The sequence below is a fragment of the Procambarus clarkii genome, chromosome 36, assembly GCF_040958095.1.
Source record: "Procambarus clarkii isolate CNS0578487 chromosome 36, FALCON_Pclarkii_2.0, whole genome shotgun sequence".
In the NCBI taxonomy this organism is placed as follows: Eukaryota; Metazoa; Arthropoda; class Malacostraca; order Decapoda; family Cambaridae; genus Procambarus; species Procambarus clarkii.
The window spans coordinates 32,879,361-32,902,402 of NC_091185.1; the positions used below are offsets into that span (position 1 = coordinate 32,879,361).

General features: G+C 40.0%; 1 protein-coding gene across 2 annotated transcripts in view; it reads left to right on the forward strand.

Annotated features, from left to right (window-relative positions):
- LOC123756155 (uncharacterized) overlaps nt 1-21,324 on the forward strand; it is a 165,659-nt gene extending 144,335 nt beyond the window's left edge. For both annotated transcript variants that reach the window (XM_045739220.2, XM_045739221.2), the window contains exon 16: nt 1,185-21,324. In XM_045739220.2, the coding sequence (XP_045595176.2) occupies nt 1,185-1,358 (174 nt within the window). In that variant the 3' untranslated portion in view covers nt 1,359-21,324. The remainder of the gene's footprint in view (nt 1-1,184) is intronic.
- The last annotated feature ends 1,718 nt before the right edge of the window (nt 21,325-23,042 follow it).

Here is a 23,042-nt window from a genome sequence, read left to right on the forward strand (position 1 = left end):
AAGTTCCCTGATGTCATCTAACTTGTATGCAGCTTTTAATGTTTGTTGGTAAATTTCATATTCTAGCTAGTCTTTTAGTAGTTTACACACGATGTAAACGTAAGTATTTCATGCAGATTTGCTAGTAAAGAAGCAGCATGATCCCAGCAATAGGCAAAAGGATTAAGGTAAATAAGCTTTCATGTCACTGAGTTACTGAAATCTCAAGTTAGCCGTTATAGCAGAGCCACAGTTTCTCTATATTGAACTCTCCCTCCCAGCCCCACCTCCCCATCTCTTTCTCTATGTGAGATTATTTATTGGGGGTTGAAACTAGTACAAATGTCGTCAGTCAGAAAGGACTGCAGAAGCCAGCACGTTAAATGCAAGATGTGAGATTATACTTTAAAACTTAAATAAATGGTGAGCGCAGCCGCCAGAGTCCAAATCCTTGGCACTCTTCATCCACAAGGTCGTGGAGCTCCTTAAATGCTGATGGCAATCATAAGGGTAGCTCAATGGGATCTCACACCAAATTTAATATTGGTGTGTGTGGCTATGAAACTGGTTCGAATCCAGCAGCTCCAGGAATTGCAAAGCACCGCTACAGTAATTGGCAGGGTAAAAAAACGGGGGACCAAATTATTGGAATTTGTTGATGCAAAGACACTTCTCACTTGGTAACAATTAACATTTATTCACAACTTAATACTAATACAAAGCACAACAATTTAACGTTACGTTAAAGTCCGTATTGGCACAATGCAAAACTATGCAGTCAGCAAGTATAGTTGAGTGACGTCAGTCCTGAGACGTCACGTGACTCCCGTGACGTCACAGCCTACCGGCGAAGTTTACACAAGAGGGAACCATTAGGCTTTCCCCCCAAAGTCCCTCTCGCTCCTCGTTCTGTTTCCAAGTAACTTAAGATTAAAACTATACTAATGGCTGTAATTCTTTTTAATAGAAAGGCTACGAAGGCCTCGGGTTTACTGAACAGCCAAGGGTGTCTGCGCCTCGTAGATGTCTAACAAAACAAGTCTAGCTCCCATTTTAAGAAAGCTAGAGTGCACTCAGCTCGGCGCACTCTTGTGCACTCCGACTGAAGTGAAATGGCGGTGTGCACTCTTTTATCAAAATCTGTAAACTAGCTGGAATGCCATTCTCTCACACTCTACATCAGTTAATATGCTTCTCCTGAACAGATTGTGATGTGTGGGGGTCCAAACATGAGCATCTCCTGCCTCCACTCCCTGCGGACGCTGGGCTTCCCGGCTGAGTACATCTTCATTTATGGCCAGTTTGGAACAGAGCAAGTGAAGGCAGTGTATGGGAGAAATGTTAAGCTCTCTAATCATCGATGTGATAATTCTGTCTAATATATGTCGCATGGCTTGGTATGAAGTAGCTAAAAGCAGTGTATGGCATAAAAGAAAAGATCTTCTCCCCATCTCTGTGTTAATGCTTCATCAGCGTAATACGGAAGCAGTCCACTGCGAAAATGAGTGATGTCAACCTGGCTTAGGATTTACAAGAATTAGCAAGAAATGTAATATCCTGAATATGATCAATTGCACGAGCCACGCATTCTGTATAAATATTTTTAATGTATAACTTAAAATATGACAATAAACAGATGTCTAAAAATTGGTAGGGACTGGGGTATAATTTGGTGGAATTGGTAGAAGATAAATAGAAATTAAGGTGATAATATTAATGAAGATAATAATAATTATCTGTTTAAATTATAAATACGAAAGGGCTTGGCTTCCATATTCTTCCAAGTGCTTCCACCTCTGGCTGGTAGACGGGAACCCTAAGTCTCGGAGGAAAGCACACATAACGCATTAGAGGGAATGTTCAGGTCCCCTCCAATACAGTTTCTGTGTGCTTTTCTCCTACCATGAGTCAGATGAGTTTTGCTGGGTTCCCAGATTGATTGATTGATGAAGATTGAGCCACCCAAGAGGTGGCACGGGCATGAATAGCCCGTAAGTTGTGGCCCTTTTGAGCCATTACCAGTATCAATAGATGATACTGGAGATCTGTGGAGGCGCAACTGCACCCTGCGTGACGGGAGATGTCTCCCGGACCAAATGGTGACCAGATGGTGGGTTCCCAGCCATATTGGTGTCTCTTTAAATGAGCGTGCGGACGCTGCCGCTAGGGAAGCTGTCCGCTCTTATACCATCTCCTTGTAAAGATATTCCTTATTCCGACTTTTACCCAGTTATTCATTCCGCCATCCTTACCCGTTTACAGGATTATTGGTCTTTTGTTACTGGTAACAAACTCCGTACTCTTAAGGGTAGTGTGTCCTCATGGCCGTCCTCCTACCACTGTAACAGGCGATGGGAAACGGCTCTGGCGAGGTTGCGTATTGGCCATATACGCTTAATTCATGGTCACTTAATGGAGCGTCGCCCTGCTCCTTATTGTCCAAATTGTATTGTCCCTCTTATGGTCATGCATATCCTTGTTCAATGTCCTGACTTCCAGGACGAGCGTGTGTCTTGCTTTCCGACCGCCCCTCGCGGTCGCTTGTCCCTCATTTAAATTCTTGGTGAATCGGATACTTTTGATATAGTTCGCCTTATGTGTTTCTGTTCTCGTATTGGCATCCTTGGTGATATTTAGCGCCCTCTGAATATTCCGCACAGTTGTTGGTGCTACATAGCCTTCCCGGTTTAATGTCTTCTTTTGATAATTACTTATTTTTCTCCTACCACCCGCTTCCTTTTGTATTTTGTTGTGCTTTATTAGATATTTAAAGGTTACAAGATATACAGTGGTTGATACAATGAGTTCTTAAATGCTATGCATCTCTTGGAGCTCCTACTCTTCCTGACAGGAACCGAGGATGCAGCAGGCGTTTCCCTCTGGATCGCCACACTGAGGCGCTGAAACAAAAAACTGCCAGTCTTTAGATCTCTGGTGATTTCAATGAGCCTGGAACCTAATTCTTTGAGAAATTCAAGGCACTCCTACCCCAGGAGGCCATACATCTCAGACGCTCTGGGAACAAAGGTGTATTGACCTTCCAATCGCCTGTATTTGACTGCTTTTGCTATTTCTCTGTGGTTGGCCGCCCCACGTGCTTGATCAGCACCGAAGTGCATGTAGGTGTCAGCCAGGGTGGATACACATGTGTAGTCCCACCAATTGTTTACCCCTTTTCCAGGGGTATATAGTGATGCCGCCAGGGAAAAGTGCGGGGTCATCCAGGTTTTGGTCCCCTGGGATGCGAGGTTATCTCTTCGCTAGGCACTGAGCTGAGACAAGGCTCCTCTTGATGATGTGATTGACCTCGTTGTGTCTTGCATGCCAGCCCTTGGATCTTCCGCAGTACAACCCATGCAGTCCATATTGGTCTGCTTCCACCCAGTTGCAAATACACTTGTATTCAGATAATAATAATTATATTTGGTTTAAAAATACATAAATTTGATTTATGATATAGTGGAGAATTCATTGGTAAAACAATGTACATTACATCAAGTCACTAATACGCAGAGCGTTTCGTACATTACATAAAATTAAGTCTGTTTTCCAATTGTAGGTCCAATTGTCTGTTCTTAACATACTCATGTATCATATACAGGGGCACCTGTCACCCCAACTGTTTGGATTTATGCCTGGGCTCAGTACACAACACTGTTTTGCTGAGTACTTCGCACATATTGAAGCTTCCCCTCAAGCAGTCTTCATCGACCTAGCAGCAGCTTTTGATGCAGCAAACAGAGAAATCATACTGGAACAGCTTGCCGAGCTGGGAATACAAGGAAAATTACTGAAATGGATAAAGGGCTATTTGTCTAATCGAACAGCATATGTTTTGTTTAATGGTGTTAAAAGCACAGAGAGCAAATACTTTGAACTGGGAACTCCACAAGGAGGGGTCCTCAGCCCCTTGTTGTTCAACGTTCTGATGCATAAACTTATTAAAGATCTTCCAACTAATAATGATGACACTGTCATTTGTTATGCTGATGATATATGTTTACAGGCTGCCTCCGAGCCTAGAATGCAAGTTCTGCTCGATGCTTTTGCTACTAGAGCTGAGGAATGTGGCCTCCTTATCTCTGTACAGAAAACTCGTGCCCTCATTCCATGTGATATTCCACCAGCCAATTATCATATAGATGGGCGAGCACTTGAGAACTGCGAGTCTTACAGATACCTTGGTGTCCCCATTAACGACCCTGGGTACCTTTCTTCTCTCAAGAGGAGACTTTGGGAGAGATTAAAGCTCTTGCGGGTCCTTGTTGATGACAATCATGGAATCAACGTGAGACTTGCTAGAATGTTTTATGTATCATTTATACGCTCTGTGATTGACTACAATGCTCTACATCTCACATTGTATACTGACAAAGAGCTGAAATCTCTTGAAACCTTGCAAAATGAAGCTATGCGTCTCATCCTTGGGGCTCCAAAGTCCACGAGAATAGTTAATATGAGAGCAGAGTTAAAATTACCTACCATAAGTGAGAGAATTTTGTCTATTAGCACAGTTTTCGGCGTGAAGGCATTGAGTAGATCTAGAAAACACATGAAGTTTCAAGCTAAACTTTCTAATATGCTGCACTCACCTGAGGTCTATAGAAGATGAACGAAATCTGATTATGTATTTTGGTTCTACAAGGTAGCCAACTCCATCAAAATATTAAATATGTACCCAACTCAATTAATGATTAATCAACCAATTACTCCATGGGATAACTGGGATCTATCAGTTGATTTTGTAAATGCGCCCAAGAAAGATAGTGTGCACTCTACATTATTAAAACAGTTAACACTGAAAAGCATCACTGAGAGTACTCAGAGTATGGGTAACGATGTGTATCAGTGCTATACCGATGGCTCTGTAGAAGAAGGTGGACGATGTACCGGATGTGCATACAATATATTTTAACAATCTTCTCTCGTACATACAGCAATGAAGCGCGTCAATGACTGGGCAAGTACAACTCAAACCGAACTTGCAGGCATATATCTTGCCACTGAATTTTTAAAAGACAAAGGCAGTGGACTTATATACTGTGACTCGCAGAGTGCACTCCTGGCATTGAACGCACATAGTAGTGACACCCAGAAAATAGTCAGTGATATTCGAATGAATGTTTTAGCTGTTAAAGAAAACAGATTTGAAATTAAATTCCTTTGGATTTATGGATTCATTCACATGTTGGCATCTCAAGGCATGACACTGTTGATATGCTTGCAAAGACAGCCTGCAGAAAACCAGTGGTAGAAATTGATACGGGTGTTTCATTAGCAGTGTCAAAGAGAATACTTTAACAAATATCTAATGAAGATCTCACACACCTAACAAATTCACAAAGACCGCAAAGTTGTAGCATTAAATATTATGATAGATATCGTGAGGAGACATTCACATATGGGACTAATAGAACAAGAACCCGGCAATGTGATGTTATAGTGGCCAGAATACGCCTGGGATATAGACGTATCTGGCAGCTTTCTCAAAACCCAAATGTCGAGTACATAATGTGTCAACTTTGTGAAAGAGAAAACATGCACTCTCTTGAACATTATATTGTAGAATGTCCCATATTGACTGACTTTCGCCCTCCTGGGCTAAGGTATGCTGAACAGTGTAATTACTATATGAGTACTGAAACACTTGATGATATATTGGACTTGTACCCAAGATTAACCATGTAATGTATCAATTATTTAATGTATGTATGTGATGTAACTATATAACCTGAGCTTGTAAAAGCACCTTCATCACCTTCAGTGATTAAGTACTTAATTGCACACTAGTTTCTCTATCAGCTATCTCACTCTGTCAGAGTAAAAGAGACAAATGTATGTGAATGCATGTGTGTGTGTGTATACATGTATGTATACATGTATGTGTACATATATGTGTGTGTGTGTGTGTGTGTGTGTGTGTGTATGTATATGTATGTGTATAAAGTATATATGGAAGCTGATCAGAATTACATTTCATCTTTGTAAATGTACATTAATGACACTATGTAAAAGACACATCGAACACTTTATGTAGGGCATACGTAAATCTGTGTATCTATGTATTTACGTATGTAGGTTAGCTTAGCATTTTAAAAGCACCGAATCACCTTCTGTGGTTGATTGTTCATTAACCCTTTGAACTATATGTTTAACATATCTCTAACCCTGTCCATGGAGGACAGAAGAAAATGTATATATGCTGGTTAGCATTGTAAATGTGTGGCCACGTTTGTGATAGAAAATAATAAAAAAAAATAAAAAAAAAAAAAAATTACATAAAATTTTAAAGGTAAATTATGTACGAGTTTAATAGATTAACACTTAACACTATATGAGAAGTAAACGAATATATTAAAATTGTTGAAAATATTTAGCAAGTTTCTAAATAAGGGATATTTAGACACTGCAGTTTTTAACAGAAGTACAAATATAGTATTTAATGCTCATAGTAACAGCAAAACACGGCTAGGTTGACATGTAGGATGAGGAAATGTGAGTCAAATTTTATTACATAATGTTAATTGGGTATTTCCTAGTTTCTTTTTTAAACTGTTTGAGAGAGGTAGTTTTTCATCTAATTTGGAAGGTCATTCCACAGTTTAGGACCCTTTATATGCAGACCAAGATAAATATTTATATTTAATATAAATTAAATATTTATATTATTATTATAATAATAATGGTTTTATTTAATAAGTATCACTCTTCCTTCTACTTGGTCTTGACGGTAGCCGGCCTCGGGTGAAAGAGGGTTGTAACGATCTCTGTCTGGAACCCGTAAGTGCGGGACCGGGACGTCCACCTCCTGGGGCTCGTGCGGCCCAGGCTCTGCTTCAGGAGGCTGGGGTCGTTCTTGCCCTTGATGGGGAGGTTCTTCTTCGGCCACGTCCACGGCTGTCTCCGGGGTTGGAGGTCCCTGTGCCCTTTTTCACCAACTTCGAGGTCAATCCCGCAACTCACAGTTCCTGCGACGGCGCTGGAACCAATCGTATTGGCGTATGCCTTTCCATTGGTAACTTTCAACGCCGTGGAGAGGAGAGACCTGCTGCCTGGGTAACAGCTTCTCCCCCGAATCAACCTACCCTGGCTTTGCGCCCTGGTGAGCCCATTCCAGACCAGGCCGACACCTGAGCGCAACTCCATAGTCTCCTGAGACTGATGGATGCCTACTATTGCTACTTTGGTCAAGTCGAACTCTAGCACTATCAAACATGTGTTTCTCATGTGGTGTCCTTGGATTATGTTACAGCATTCTAGGAAGACCCTTAAGGACATGATTAGTATTGCAGTTCAAAGTTTTATTGGTAGAGAGCACACTTGAGAGGATGTACAATGACTTAATATTTAACATATTCAATGTCATCCGTAAGGGTGCTGAATGTTGTTTGGGATTGACCTGTGTTATTATTCTAATTGTTGATTTATGTTGAGTAATTAAGGGTCAAAGGTAATTTTGAGTTGTTGATCCCCAGGCACAGATACCGTAGATGATATATGGTTAGATGAGTGAATAATGAAGTATTACCATGGCAGAGTGAAGTATGTAGTATCGAATTTCAAATAGAATGACTACTGTTTAGACAATTTTTGTATATTTAGTATAATGCAATGTAAATTCAGTTTTTTGCAATTGTAAACATTAGGAATTTCCCTAATGATCTTCTCTCAATTTGGGTATTTTAAATTTGTAGTTTAATTTGATTGGTTGGTTTGCTTCCAAACAATATGTAGTACGTGTTTTCAATTTTAGGTTGAGTCTGCTGTCAGCCACAAAAAATACATCTTTTAGGTCAGTCTCCATTGTGTCATTTAGAATAAATCTGTTAGCATTTAAGAAAATTATACTCATGTTTTTTCTGATGTGTGGTTTGGTCATCATATCTTCATCCACGTTATTGTGACTCATCGTCTGCATAAGAAAATGAAGATTGTGCCATCAACAAATAGAGTTCGCGTCAAGTGTTAAGTGGCATTAAGTAGGTCAGTGATGTAAATTTGCGTTCCCTGTGGAATGCCAAATGTTAATTTGGCAATGTGGAAGAAGTAGTATCGTTCACATAAGCATATTAGTGCCTGTTACTGAGGTTAGATTCTAAATATTGAAAATCAAAGTACTGACCTTTGACTCTATAGTGTTTCAGTGTGATATGGGTACTGTAGCTAACGGTATCAAAAGCCTGATGTAAGTCTACAGATTATAAATCTATGAGGTACTCATTTGTGTCAAGAGCTGCATATATCAAGTCACACAATAATTAATAAATCCTTGGTGTTTTTTGAGGGTCTGAAGCCATTTTAGCAAGAGCTAAGTATATGTCGTTTATCTAGATGGAAGTAAAGCTGTTTGTACATTACATTTTCAAATATTTGGAATCAGGTGAGGACGACGAATATTGGACTAAAACTGCCGGTTTCAGAGTGATTACCACTTTTGTTAACAATGTCATGGAAGACATTGTGATTTATTGTTTTTTTGTATTTATTACTGGGTGTTATTTTCAATTTATTACTGAGATACCAGAAAATAAAACGTATGGAGTACTCATTTTTATCAAGAGCTGCGCGCATCAAGTCAAACATAATAATTAAAGCATCGTTGCTTACATTTAAGGGTCCGAAGCCATTTTAGCAGGAGCAAAGTATATTTTGTTTATCTAGATAGAAGTAAAGCTGTTTGTACAGTACTTTTTTCAAATATTTTGGACCAGGTGAGCAGTACTAATATTGTACTAAACTGGCTGATTTCAGTGAGTTCACTACTTTTGTTTGCAATGTCTTGGAAGACATTGTGATTTATTGTCTTTTATGATTTATTACTGGATTTTATTTTTGATTTATTACTGGGATAAAAACCCTAATTTATTTGTTTTTTTATGAATTAGTGTTAGTATCCCAGAAAGATTACTTGATTTTATTTATTTATTTATTTATTTATATACAAGAAGGTACATTGTGTTTGTGAGGATACATAACATGGTATTTACATTCTTGTAAATACGTAGTAAGCGCAGCGTTTCGGGCAGGTCCTTAATCTAACAGATAATTTTAAGTAGGTAAATTCTAGCAGAATTTATAAAATGATAACAGGTACATTGCAAGAAAAAAATGAGATGAGAGAGATTAGTAGGTATATTAAAGCACATCGGTAGCTCTGACTGATTGCAATGAAAGCTTGATTGGTAATTTAACAAAGATTAATAGGCACAGTATAGCATATTGATAGCACATATAAGAAGACAGCAATGATCACAATGGTAAAGTTGTTTGGATTAGACACATAAAGATTGGGAGATTGGGTAGCACTAGATACATTGCAATTTTAAAGCACAAGGTAGGAAACGATGAAGATGAAATTATGTACTTTTTAGTTTTGTTTTTGATTGAGGCAATAATTGGACAGCTTTTCAATATATTAGGGAGTGAGTTCCATAGACTGGGTCCCTTTATTTGCATAGAGTGTTTACACAGATTAAGTTTGACTCTGGGGATATCAAAGAGATATTTATTTCTGGTGTGGTGATAATGGGTCCTATTACATCTGTCCTGGGAGAGTTTCAGAACAGGGTTTGCATTTAAAAACAGGGTTTTGTAAATGTAACTGGCACAAGTTACATTTACTTTCAGTTACAAGAATGTGTGGAGAGAGTTTATGTTTAGCATGTTTAGGGATTTAAACAAGGGGGCTGAGTGTTGTCTGAAAGCAGAGTTTGTTATTATTCTGATAGCAGATTTTTGCTGGGTGATGATGGACTTGATGTGGTTTGCAGTGGTTGAACCCCATGCACAGATACCATAATTAAGATACGGATAGATTAGTGCATAAAATAGTGAGAGGAGAGCAGAGTTAGGTACATATTTTTTTTTTTAGAGTATACCAACTGTTTTAGAGACTTTCTTAGTTATGTGTTGTATGTGGGTGCTGAAGTTGAGTCTCTTGTCTAGGAATAGGCCAAGAAACTTTCCATCATTTTTATTACTAATGTTAACATTGTCTATCTGTAGCTGAATTGCATTTGTTGATTTGCTTCCAAATAAAATGTAGTAGATCTTTTCTATGTTTAGTGTTAGTTTGTTGGTTGACATCCATAAGTGGACTTTTTTTCATTCATTATTCACAACATTATTTAGTGTGTGTGGGTTGGGGGGTCTGAATAGATAAGGGTAGTATCATCAACAAACAATATAGCAAGAGCTATATTGTTCGTCTATATTGAGCTATATTAACGTCGTCGTCCCTTCAATTTCTAGTGTGTGGTCTGGTCAACATACTTCAGCCACGTTATTGTGACTCATCGCCTGCATATGGATACCACACGTACGCGTCTTACTCTGTTTAATTTCTTTGATGCTCTACCTTCCTTCAAACGGCCTTTTCGCGCCTTTGAATCTTCCCTTCTTGCCGCCAAGCGTCGAAAGAACCAGCTCAGGTTTCTTAAAGACTGTCTTCCTGAGCAAGTTCTCCCTCGTTCTTTATCTCACTTTCTCCAGTTCAACACTTCGGGATCTCCTTTCCCTGAACATGCCCGCCTTCTTCTTCAAGAACTTATTCACGCCACCTCCTTGCAAGTTGACGAGGCTTTTCTTGCTGTTCGTCAACAGCAACGCTTTCTGTCCTCTTCTCTTCCCAGTGATCTGTGCAATATCATTTTTCCAATTGCATTTGACACTGCTCACGTCTCCTCTTCCCAGCACTCCTCCACACTACACAACAAACTTCAACGCCTGATCTCCAACAGTCCTTGGCCCAAATACTCTCTCTCTGACTGTTACCAACCTTTCGTCCTACTCTCTTTCTAAGCACCAGCAAGAACTTCTTGGTCTCGGTCTGTCTTTTGCTACTTCCCCTGGCCCACGCTGTGGCATTGATCTCATTAGTTCCTTTGACAGGTTTGTCAATTCTAACTCTAGTACTCTTTCGGACCTGTCTGCCTTTAGAGGGGCCCTTATCCCCGTTCTTGACAGCTTGTTTTCTAAAAATAACCACCTTCCTCGCCGCTTCCAGCTTGCCCTTGCCTCCCTGAAATCTAACAACTCTATTCTTATCCTTCCTTCAGACAAAAGCAATTCGGTGGTTGTCCTTGACCGTGAGGACTACCTCCGAAAAGCAGATGTCTTGCTCTCTGACTCTCACACTTATGCTCCTCTGACTTCTAACCCTTTGGATCGCCTCAAAACTTCCTTTAACCGCAAACTAAGACAGCTCTCTAGTCTTTGCCCTCCTGACGTTGATCTCATTAAACGTTTCCGTGTCATCTGCCCTTCTCTTCCTTATTTCTATGGTCTTCCTAAGACTCATAAACCTGGTGTTCCTCTTCGTCCTATCATTTCTTCACGGGGCTCTGTCAGCTATCCTCTTGCCTCCTGGCTCGCTAAAACCCTGACACCTTACCTTGGCACTTTTTCCCCTGCCCACCTTCGTCACTCTCAGGACTTCATAGAAAGACTGCGCCTGCAACCCTCTTGTAAAATGCTTAGTCTTGATGTCGACTCTCTGTTCACTAATGTTCCGCTCGATGACGTTCTCTCTTTCCTCAGACACAAGGCGTCAGAGGGTCTCCCACTTCCCACTGACGTTTTCCTCGATCTCATTAGACTCTGTGTTGAATCTAACTCTTTCTCTTTCAACGGTAAATATTACACTCAAACTTTCGGTGTCGCTATGGGTTCCCCTCTCTCCCCTGTTCTTGCTAATTTCTACATGGAATACTTCGAAACTGTTCTTCTTCCTTCTATTGATACTCGTCCCTCTCTCTGGCTTCGCTATGTTGATGACATTTTTGCTTTATGGTCTCATGACCTTAATCTTTTCCAGCCTTTCCTCGCCTCTCTTAACAATCTGGCTCCTTATATCCATTTCAAAGTGGAGTGGGAATCTAATTCCCTCCTTCCTATTCTTGATGTTCATGTTCACAGCTCTGTGTCTGGGTTCTCTTTCTCTGTCTACCGTAAACCAATGCATAGTGGCATGTACATTCACTTCTTTTCCTACCATCCTCTTTCTGTTAAGAAAAGTGTCCTCGTCTCTCTCTTCCTCCGCGCTCTACGCATCAGCGACCCTCAGTTTCTTGATTCTGAAATTGCCTTTATCTACAAATCATTCTCTCGCCTTGGTTATCCTTTGCATTTCATCAACTGTGCCCACTCTCAAGCTAAACGAAATTTCTTTCATCCTAAACCTGCTTCCAACACTAGTAGCACTGTACTATGCCTTCCCTTCATATCTGAACTCAAAACTTTTACCAATACCTTTCGTCCTCTTGACATTAAACTCGCCTTTCGACAAACTAACACACTTCGTAGCAATCTAGTTCACACTGCTCCTCCTGCTTCTAATGCTGCTGGTGTCTACTCTATTTCCTGTTCATCTTGTCCTCTCCAATACTTTGGCGAAACTGGCCGTACACTGAATGACAGACTTAAAGAACACAAGAGAAGTGTTATGTCTGCAGACACTAACAATGCTCTCTTCTGCCATGTGAGGGATTCTAATCATCCCATTGATTGGTCTTCCTCCAAAATAATCTTTCCTGTCTCTACTCTTCACAGACGCCGTCTTGTAGAATCGGCTCTTATTAACAATGTACCCAACATGAACTTGAGTCCTGGCTTTGTTGCTGTGGACTCTTCCCTTTCACAGTATATACTCAAATGCTCTAATCTTTCTAACAAACGTGACTTAACATAAGCTTTCCCCCTTCCATTTCTTTCTTTCTTTCTCTTTCCCTTTCTTTCTCTCTTCTCCCTTTTTCTGTTCATTGTCTTCTACGCTCCCTTGCTATCCTCTTCTTATTCCTATTACTATCTCCTTCGGTGGTTATAATAGGAGCTGCCTCGTATGGGTCAATAGGCCTGCTGCAGTTCTCATTACTACTATCCCCTACACCTGACTTTCCTCCTCAGCTCTCTCTTGCCTATTTAATGCCTGTCCCTACCTGTCCTCATCACAATCGACTTGAGAATGGTCCAGGACAGACCGAAACGTCGTCGTCCCTTCAATTTCTAGTGTGTGGTCTGGTCAAAATACTTCAGCCACGTTATTGTGACTCATCGCCTGCAAACAATATAGGTTTAAGAATGTTAGAGACATCAGGCAGATCATTGATGTATATAAGAAATAGGAAAGGGCCCAAGATGCTGCCCTGTGGCACTCCAACGGTTATTGGTAGAGTGAGAGAGGTTATATCATTGATGACTACACATTGGTGTCTGTCACTAAGATAGGATCGGATATAGTCCAGTGTATGGCCTCGGATTCCATAATGATGGAGTTTACGTAAGAGGTAGTTGTGATTAACAGTATCAAAAGCCTTTCTCATGTCAGTGAAGAGTCCAATCGGAAACTCATTTTTGTTAAGGGCTGAGTATCCTTTGTCAAGGAGACTAATAATTGCATCATCGGACCTCTTTTGGGAACGGAAGCCAAACTAACAGGGGCTGAGTATGTCGAATTCTACGAGATAGGAGTAGAGCTGTTTGTAGATAATTTCTTCAAATATTTTTGATAGTATAGGTAGGTTTGATATTGGTCTATAATTGTTTATGTCTGCCGGATTGCCTCCTTTATGAACCGGCGTTACTCTTGCTTTTTTAAGGATATCAGGGAAGGTATGACACCCAAGGGATTTGTTGAACAGTAGAGCTATAGGTGGGGCAAGGGCATGGGAGGCGCTCTTGTATACAATTGATGGAATTTCACTGATGTTCCCAACTTTGGTTTTTAGTGAGTGTATGATGGACACAACATGTCGGGCTGACTGGTGAAAGGAGAAGAGAGTTTGGATAGCTGCCTGAGAGACATATGTCTGAGTCAGTGGGATTTTTCTGGCTAGGTTAGCACCAATCGATGAAAAGAAACTATTATATTCATTTGCCATTTCTAAATCAGTTGACGGTGTATAGCCATCCTTAGAGAGTTTTATCTGGTTGTGTGATTGTTGCTTAGTTCCTAGGATATTAGAGATGGTTTTCCATGTGCTTTTCGTGTTACCTTTTGCTTTTTTGAATCTATTCTCATAATAGGAAAGTTTTGCTTTTCTTTTGATACTGGTAAGCATTGATGAGTACCTTTTAACTACTTCCTTTGTAACTAGGCCAATCCTAAGTTTCTTTTCATATTCATGTTTCTTGTTGATTGATTTGAATATGCCACTTGTGAGCCACGGATTGTTTATTCTTTTGTCAGTTACCTGTTTGGTAAGAAGGGGACAATGAGTGTTATAGAGGCTTAGAGTTTTGGAGAGAAAGAGGTTAGCTAATAAATTTATATCCTGTGTATTATTGAATTCAGATTCCCAGTTAATATTGTGAAGTGCATTAGAGAGATCGCCTAAACCTGATTCACTGTGTAGCCTGAATGTGAGTTTCTTGCTTTCTGGTGGTGCTGTGTCCATGTTTACTATGAGGAAGGTTGGATAGTGGTCAGTTGTTCTGTCATAGATTATACCAGATATAAGGGGAACTGTTATGTTAGTCCATAAGTAATCCAAGGTAGTGGCAGATATTTGAGTGACTCGGGTGGGCTTGGTGATTGTGGGGATTAACATACAGGAGTTCATGCTGTTACGGAAATAGTCAACTTGAGGGCTATTTTGTAGACCCAGGTCAGTATTGAAGTCTCCTCCTAGAATGATGTGATTTTTGTTGAGATTGTTATTTATGATAAGATATCTTGAGGTTATCTTGAGATGATTTCGGGGCTTTTTAGTGTCCTTGCGGCCCGGTCCTCGACCAGGCCTCCACCCCCAGGAAGCAGCCCGTGACAGCTGACTAACACCCAGGTACCTATTTTACTGCTAGGTAACAGGGGCATAGGGTGAAAGAAACTCTGCCAATTGTTTCTCGCCGGCGCATGGGATCGAACCCAGGACCACAGGATCACTAGTCCAGCGTGCTGTCCGCCCGGCCGACCGGCTCCCTTAGGTTATCACAGAATGAAGCTATATTAGTATTGGGAAATCTATAGATAGCACCGATAGTCAAGGAGGATTTAAGGGATTTACTTGACAACTGGGCAAAGGTATATTCACAATAGTCGTCTTTATCACTAATGACACTGTTGCAGATGAAGGTATCTTGGTATTATATAGCTGTGCCACCTCCTTTTTTATTAGGCCTGCAGTTGTGAATAGCTTTATAACCAGCTAAGTTGTAGAGTTGGGCATAGTCTTTACTTAGCCAGGTTTCTGTTAAAATAATGAACGATAATTTAGTACCTAGTTCTGAGAGTAGTGCATTTATGTCATCAAAATATTTACCAAGTGACCTAACATTTTGGTTGTAAAGTGATAAGCAGGTGCTATTTAGGAGTTTTTTTTTTTTTGCAAGATTTGCTATATAATACCTGCAATAATGATGATCAATGTGCTGATTGATGTAGATATGAGACAGAAGATTTAGATCAGGATCAATATCAGTATACATGTAGAAGCAAAAGGGTCACGGTACAATAAGACAAGCAATTACAGAAACAGTTAAATACTAAAGCTGCTGTAAATAGAATTTAATTATAGCAAAACATAACAATAAATGCAAATACACATAAAATAGAAACAATTAGAAGTAAAATAAAGATGACCATAAATAGCCAGGAAGAATACAGAAGTTAGGTACAAGGAGAAAACAAAAAATCAGAAGAGACTGACAAGATAAATGTATAATAAAAATAATAAGACAAATAATAATCATAAAGTAAAATAATTTTAAAGATAATTAACTTTATATAGCTTAGTTATGATCCTATAATTAGTATGAACTCAAGAAAACAAAATGAGCTCAATAATTAAATTCAATAAATGACATATAAATCAAATTACAATTAAATTTAAAAATAACAGGGTAAGATTATATTTATGAGTAAAATTTTACTCTGATACTGAGGTAGATGCTTACATAAGTACATGGAGACTTTACTGATTAGTTAGGAACTTTTATGGATGAGAGAACATTAGTTTACCGGTAAGGCAAAGACAGTGCCTTGGACAAGGTTAGGTTAAGTTAGGTTAGGTTAGGCTCAGACACTCATGAGTTATTTTCAGTATTGGGATTTGAGATTATTGTAATGGGAGCCGGTCGGCTGAGCGGACAGCACGCTGGACTTGTGGTCCTGGGTTCGATCCCAGTAGCCGGCGAGAAACAATGGGCAGAGTTTCTTTCACCCTATGCCCCTGTTACCTAGCAGTAAAATAGGTACCTGGGTGTTAGTCAGCTGTCATGGGCTGCTTCCTGGGGGTGGAGGCCTGGTCGATGACCGGGCCGCGGGGACACTAAAAAAAAAATAAGCCCCGAAATCATCTCAAGATAACCTCAAGATTGGCATTGGTCGGGTTCAGGTTTTCAGATATACCACAATCACTAAAGAAGGCCAGTAGTTGTTGGTCACACTTTATTTCATATCTTTTTCCTGTTCTTTCCTTCTTTGCAATGATCGTTCCGTTCCTAGTGTAGCACTGCTTGATAACACCAGGGTTTTGTTCGCGAAGTGCAAACACTTCGCGAACATTTTGTTTAAAGTGAGAGCATTATATCATTAACACCTGAGGAATTTGTTGCTGATAGAAACAGTGGCTCGTGATATCTGCCAGAAAGGTTGTCATTTACATTTATTTTGGATGCTAAGGTATTATTTGAAAGGTAAGTGAAAATGAAGAGGAAATATTTATTGATTTTAGAAATATGTACTGTCAATGGCTGAAAGCATTCCACCATCAAATTCTTCTTTGATTCTGATATCTTGGAAATAGTGTTCCATTTTCCATTTCGCTGGACAGTAAAGTGACGGTCTCGTTTAAAGCAGGTCAGCGTTCAATCCCCGACCGTCCTAGTGGCGGGGCACCATTCCTCTTCCCCCCCCCCCCCCCCACTTCTGTCCCATTCCAAATCCTTATCCCTGATCCCTTCCAAGTGCTATATAGTCAGAACTGCTTGGCGCTTTCCCCCTGATAGTTCACTTCTCTTCATGTAATCTTTTATCTGTTAGCCTTTAAATTCTAAGTCGGTTGGAGTATAGCCAACCCTGTGGCCAGTAAGCCATGACGTCATTCCTCAGAGCAGCGCCACCTCCTAGTAGGCCGCCAATACCTCACAGACCTAGACCAGAGCAGGACCTCAGGACCCTGGTGCGCTGGATATATATTCTCTATCACAACCAATAAAGCCTATGAAGTCAGCCTGTGTATCTCTTCAGACCCAAGTAAGGTCCAATCAACCGAATAAATACAGGCGGGTAATATCTTATCAAATTTATTTTCATATTAGCTTGTTTTGACTCTTTTTGTTGTGTATGATAGCACTGAAGAGTACCTCAGATAATTCTTTGCAACTGACCTAGATAAGCAACTGACCTAGATAGGCAACTGACCCCTTTCCTGCATTTCTTCTCATATTCATACTTTTTTTATTATAGGATAACGATTGACATATATTGCATAGCAGTCCCAGTTGCGAAGTGGTAACACACTCGCTTTGGCCTGGGTTCGTATACTGGCCCGGGAGGATTTACTTGGCGCCCATCCTTAACTGTAGCCTCTGTTCATCCAGCAGTGACCAATGCTTGGGTAGTCCCACACGCCCCAGACAATTAAGCCACGGCATGGTCAAAAGTATTGCAATCTGGAGTTCTGCTGAACACGCGAGGGCTCCCTGGTCCAGCTTCCTGGTAGAAGCCTCAGGCACCCTCGTGTGTTCAGTAGAACTCCATGTTGGAATCCTTTTGACCATGTCGTAGCTTAATTGTCTGGGGCGTGTGTGTGTGTGGGACTACCCACTGCATAGGTTCGAATCTTCATCTCGACTCCTACGGATTTTCTCAATCTTACATTTTGTTACCAGAAGCGACAGCAGAATTGCTTATGGAAACTTCATTGTGCAGTCAAGAGCTAATCTTCATTGTTTCTAATAGAGGTTAGCTAATGCTGGTTACAAGAATTGTAGGATACGGTCTGTTGTCTCGTCAATGATTGTTCCAGAGGTTTGTGGAGAGGTTATGTATGTCCACATGTGGCTAAGGGTAGAGGCAGTCCTGTGAGTAAATCTGGTGGGTTTAGTGAGCATGGGTAATCTTTCATGTTCACACAGTTGACGAAGCTAGCGACAAGTTGGTCATCAGGCTGACAGAGGTCAATATTAAAGTCCCCAGAAATTATTAAGTGATTTTTGTTCAGTCTGTTCTCTAGTATTAGATTTCTAAGGTTAGAGTTGAATTCAGACATATCAGTGTTAGGAATTCTGTAGACTGCTCCCACAGTCAAGACAGCCTCGCCACCCTTGAATCTGAATCAGGCAAAGATATACTCTCCACAGGGGTCTCTAGTCTTAAGTATTTTTAAGCATGTCAGTTCTTGGTGGGAGTAAAGAGCAGTACCACCACCTTTCTGAATAGGACGACAGTTGTGAAATGCTGTGTAGAATCTGTAGTTGAATTGGTATGTTGTAGAGTTGTGTAGAATCTTTTTTTAATCACGTTTCAGTAAGCACAACAAAAGAGAATTTGTAGTCAACTGTTTGAATCAGGGCACTAACATCATCAAAGTGTTTGCTTAGAGAACTTACATTCAATTTAATTACAGAAACATTGTGATTATACGTTAATACATTGTTTACATCATGTGCTGTATAATACCTGCAATTGTGATCATTAAAGTAGTGATTGTCATAGATACTAGATAAGAGATTTAGTTCTGGGTCTATACTAGGTTGCATAAGAGGGCTGTTTGACGGAAAAAAGGCAAAAAAGGCAATTATAACAAAGATCTAGATATAAAAAAATAATTATAGCATGAAAAGCAATATAAAAATAGGAACAAGTGGAAATGAATTAAACAAGAAAAAAATAATGTAATTGGACAAGTAAAGAAAAAAAGATAGATGACAAGTAAAAAAAGGATTCTAAAAAGAATGACACTGTTTAGAACATAAAACTTAGTAAACGTACTAAAATTATACTATAAAAACTGAGGTAGCTTACTTTGAGGTACACTCAGATACACTGAAAGTAATAGTTTACTAAAGTAATTACACTTTAGTTCATTTCTGAAGTTACACTATTAAAGAAAATTAGGTAGATTACTTTGAGGTACACTCAGGCACACTGAAAGTAATAGTTTAACCTAGAGGACACAGGTAAATCCAGGGTACAATGGAGCAAGGGAGTATAGGGATTTATGGGTTATAGATCATATTTTTCCAATTAGTTATTTTTATTTACAACTGGTTGTGTCCATTTAACATTTATGTTTCTCCTCGTGTTTTCCAGTCACAGAATGTACTTGTGATTGTTACTTTAAATATAATAGCACACAATTATATAATTTTTAATGGCCCAACGCTATGCGTACTAGTGGCTTTACAAGACTGTAAACACACCATGCTATATACTCTCATAAACCCAATGTACCTTCTTATATATAAACAACTAAATAAATAAATACAAATGGTGCAACTTCCCCACCATACAGTGTTGTGAATCAAACCATCAGCGATGCTACTGTAGAAAGTGTGTTTGCACCTCATGCAGACATTAGACGAGCTGATGCCACATGTTTGAATGTTGATAAACACAGCAAAATTAAAAAAGCGTCCGGCTCAGAGAACTGCACCCAACTCAGTGCCGAGCAACTGTGCAGTGTGACTTGTAGTGAAGCGTCCACTGTTAACATTGATACCTTCTACTACCGCAGGATAAAACCACTCACAAGGAGAGAGTGGCAAGATGTCTGGAAGGATACACAGTATGAAACAGTGAAGGAAGAACTAATCACCTTATTTAATGTCGGTAATTTGATGAACTCTAAAATTAGAAATCGAACTGGGAAGCAGAATGGTTACAGTGACTAACACAACAACAAGGACCTTCACATTCCTGTCCTGGAATGTGTACAGTGTGGGCAAGAGACTTGCTGATATTCTTATGTATGTAGGTAATAATTATGTCGATGTAGTCTGCTTGCAAGAACTATATACATCTAACACCTTACACAAGACACCACCTAGACTCCCAGGGTACATATCTTTTTCGAACGCAGGACCCCATGATATAGGCATACTGACATATGTTAAAAGTTATCTAGTTTGTAAACATTAAAAATCATAAGAGTGAAGACACCTATCATTAGAAGTTTCTGAGTTCCACAAAGACTGGCTCCTTCTACCTCTGCAACATATATGTGAGATGTGACAGAATGATTGAGACATCTCTTCCTTCAATCAATAGCAACTCTGAAACCATCATAATGGGTAACTTTAACGCAAGACACAACAAGTTATGGGATGATAAAAAAAAACAGAAATGGTACGATGTTTGTAAAATACTTCAGAAAAAACAATATGATTTTTTTATCTAAACCCATCTAATGTCACTCATCTCACAGGTGGAAGGCTTGATTATGTATTGGGTCACGGTCTCTTAGACAATGCTGTCCACAATGCATTAGTTCAAGAGTTAATTAGTGATCACCATGTCATACTTAGCACATACACAATCAAAACTGTTAAATCACAACATTACGAAAGGACAACAGTTAACATCCCTGACAATCTACACATGCACTTCAAGCGCAAAATGTACGATTGGTATCAGTCATATGCATTTACCAAAGTCAGTGCCCTATATGAGGACCTTGTTAATGAAGTAACACAGTACTATGTCAAATGGGTGAAACCTAAGGGGCCAAGAACTAAGAATAGAGGACCGCAGTGGTTCTGTGACTCTCACCTGAAGTCCGTGCATGGTCATGTACAACATGTTGCTGAGCATTATAGAACTCACAAAACAACTGAGTCGCTCAATGCATTTCTTCAAGTTAACCGCACATTCAGGGAACTGAAAGAACGTGTACATAGTCAATATTGGGAACAATTCTTACAGGGGAATCAATCATGCAACATCCTCAGCCCAAATGTGGGACAAAATAAAAAAAAATCTCCAAACCTCACACCCACCAACCTGCTCATCACTTCCCAACAGCTTATGCTGACATGTTGCTAGGACAGTATGCAAGCACTGCTTGCATATCGAATCTGCCCCAAAATATACAGCAACATCTTGCTAGTACTAATGTTAATAGGGGCTGTAGTAAGTGTGTCTATCGTATTGGAGTTATTGTGCTGGATGGATGCTCGCTTAATTGTTATTGTTTGGTGGTCACCAGATCGTCTGTGTCGTGAGTGAGTACAGGTTCGTGGAGGTGTGCTCTCCTTATTTCTGTTGCCCTAGCTCTAGTTATAGCTGTTTGCTTGTTGTTATAGTGACTGTGTGTGTGTGTGTGTGTGTTTTGTGTATTATATACCTTGTTTTGTTGTAGGATGTGACTGTACTGTAATTGTTTGATCAATAAAGCCACAAGTCTGGTAGAGCGTTATTTTACCTTAATTTATTGATCAAAGAATTAGCCAGTGAACATGGAGTGGTTCCTACAGCCCGAGCGGTTTGTTACTCACCCAGACTCAAACAGCGCTGTTTAAGAATGGCGACACTGGCTTAAGACATTCAAAAAATTCTCTCCAGCATTACAACAAACTACTCCCTCCGTGGACAAGCTGGATCTCCTGATAAACTACGTTGCTAAACGTGTGTTTGACTACATACCTAACTGCACTATGTATGATGGGGCTGAAAAAATCTAGCAGAACTGTTTATCAAGTCCAAGAATGAAGTATTTGCAAGGTATGTGCTTGCAACACGACACCAAGAACCCGGTGAGTTGTTTGACCAGTTTCTTCAGGCATTGAAATTATTACCTAAAGATTGACAGTTCAAAGCCGTGACTGCTGCAGAAGCTTGTGCTAACTATGTGAGAGATGCTTTCATTAATGGGCTAGGTTCTGCCACAATAAGCAGTGCTTACTTGAAAAAATAAAACTTTAGACTTACAGTCAGCATTTGACCAGACTCACACTCTAGAAACGGCACTGAAACTTTCTGCCTCTTATGCTCAGCCAGGGGCTACAAACGCTGCCTTGTCACTCTCATTAGACCTGGAGGACTCAGGAGGACAAGAAAGTGTAGAAGAAAAAGTTGAAACATTTTCTGCAGCTACAACTAGTGGTTTAAGGTGCTTCTTTTGTGGTTACACTCGACATGCTCGCAGTCGATGTCCAGCTAGATAGGCTTTGTGTATGAATTGCAAGAAGAAGGGTCATTATGCTAAGATCTGTCGATCTCTGAAACAGACTAACAGTGCTTCAAACACCCAACGTTCAGCTGCTATGTTTGCTACTTTAGCTGGGACTTCACCCTCATGCCTCAATAAATCAATGCTTAGCTCTTAGATCAGTGTGATTCCAGTCAGTGCACTGATTGACACTGGTAGCTCTGAGAACTTTATTCATAAGAATACTGCCGAGCAGAGTGGGTTACTAGTCTATACTGACAATGAGGCAGTTTCTATGGCTACTGCATCGTTCTCTTCAAAATTCCTGGGTCAGTGTTCTGTAGAACTAAAAGGGGAAACGTATCATGGTGTGAATCTCAAAGTGTTATCCGATTTGTGTGCTGATGTGATTTTGGGCAATAAATTCTTGCGAAATCATTCTGTGCTCGAGATGATTTTTGTAGGAGAAAGACTTCTCTTTAGAATATGTGGATTAGCTGCCGTCAAAGTACTGGCTCCATCCCTCTTCAGTAATGTAGCACCAGATTGCAAGCCGATTGCTGTAAAATCCAGACGCTATTCTGAGGCCGACAAGATGTTTATTGAATCTGAGACCGCACGGATGCTGCGTGAAGAGATAATCAGTCCCAGTAATTCTCTATGGAGAGTCCAAGTATTAGTAACTAAAGGAGAACATCACAAGAAAAGAATGTTGTGGATTGTTCACAAACAATTAACCGATTCACGGGACTGGATGCCTACGCCTTACCACATATAGATGAGATTGTGAATAATGTTGCTAGATTTAAAGTATACAGCACTCTAGACTTGAGAAGTGCTTACCATCAAATGGGTCTAACAGAGGAAGAAAAACCATATACAGCCTTTGAAGCTTGTGGAAAGCTTTTTGAATTTAATCGTATCCCTTTTGGGGTCATTAATGGAGTGGCCAATTTTCAAAGAGTAATTGTTGGC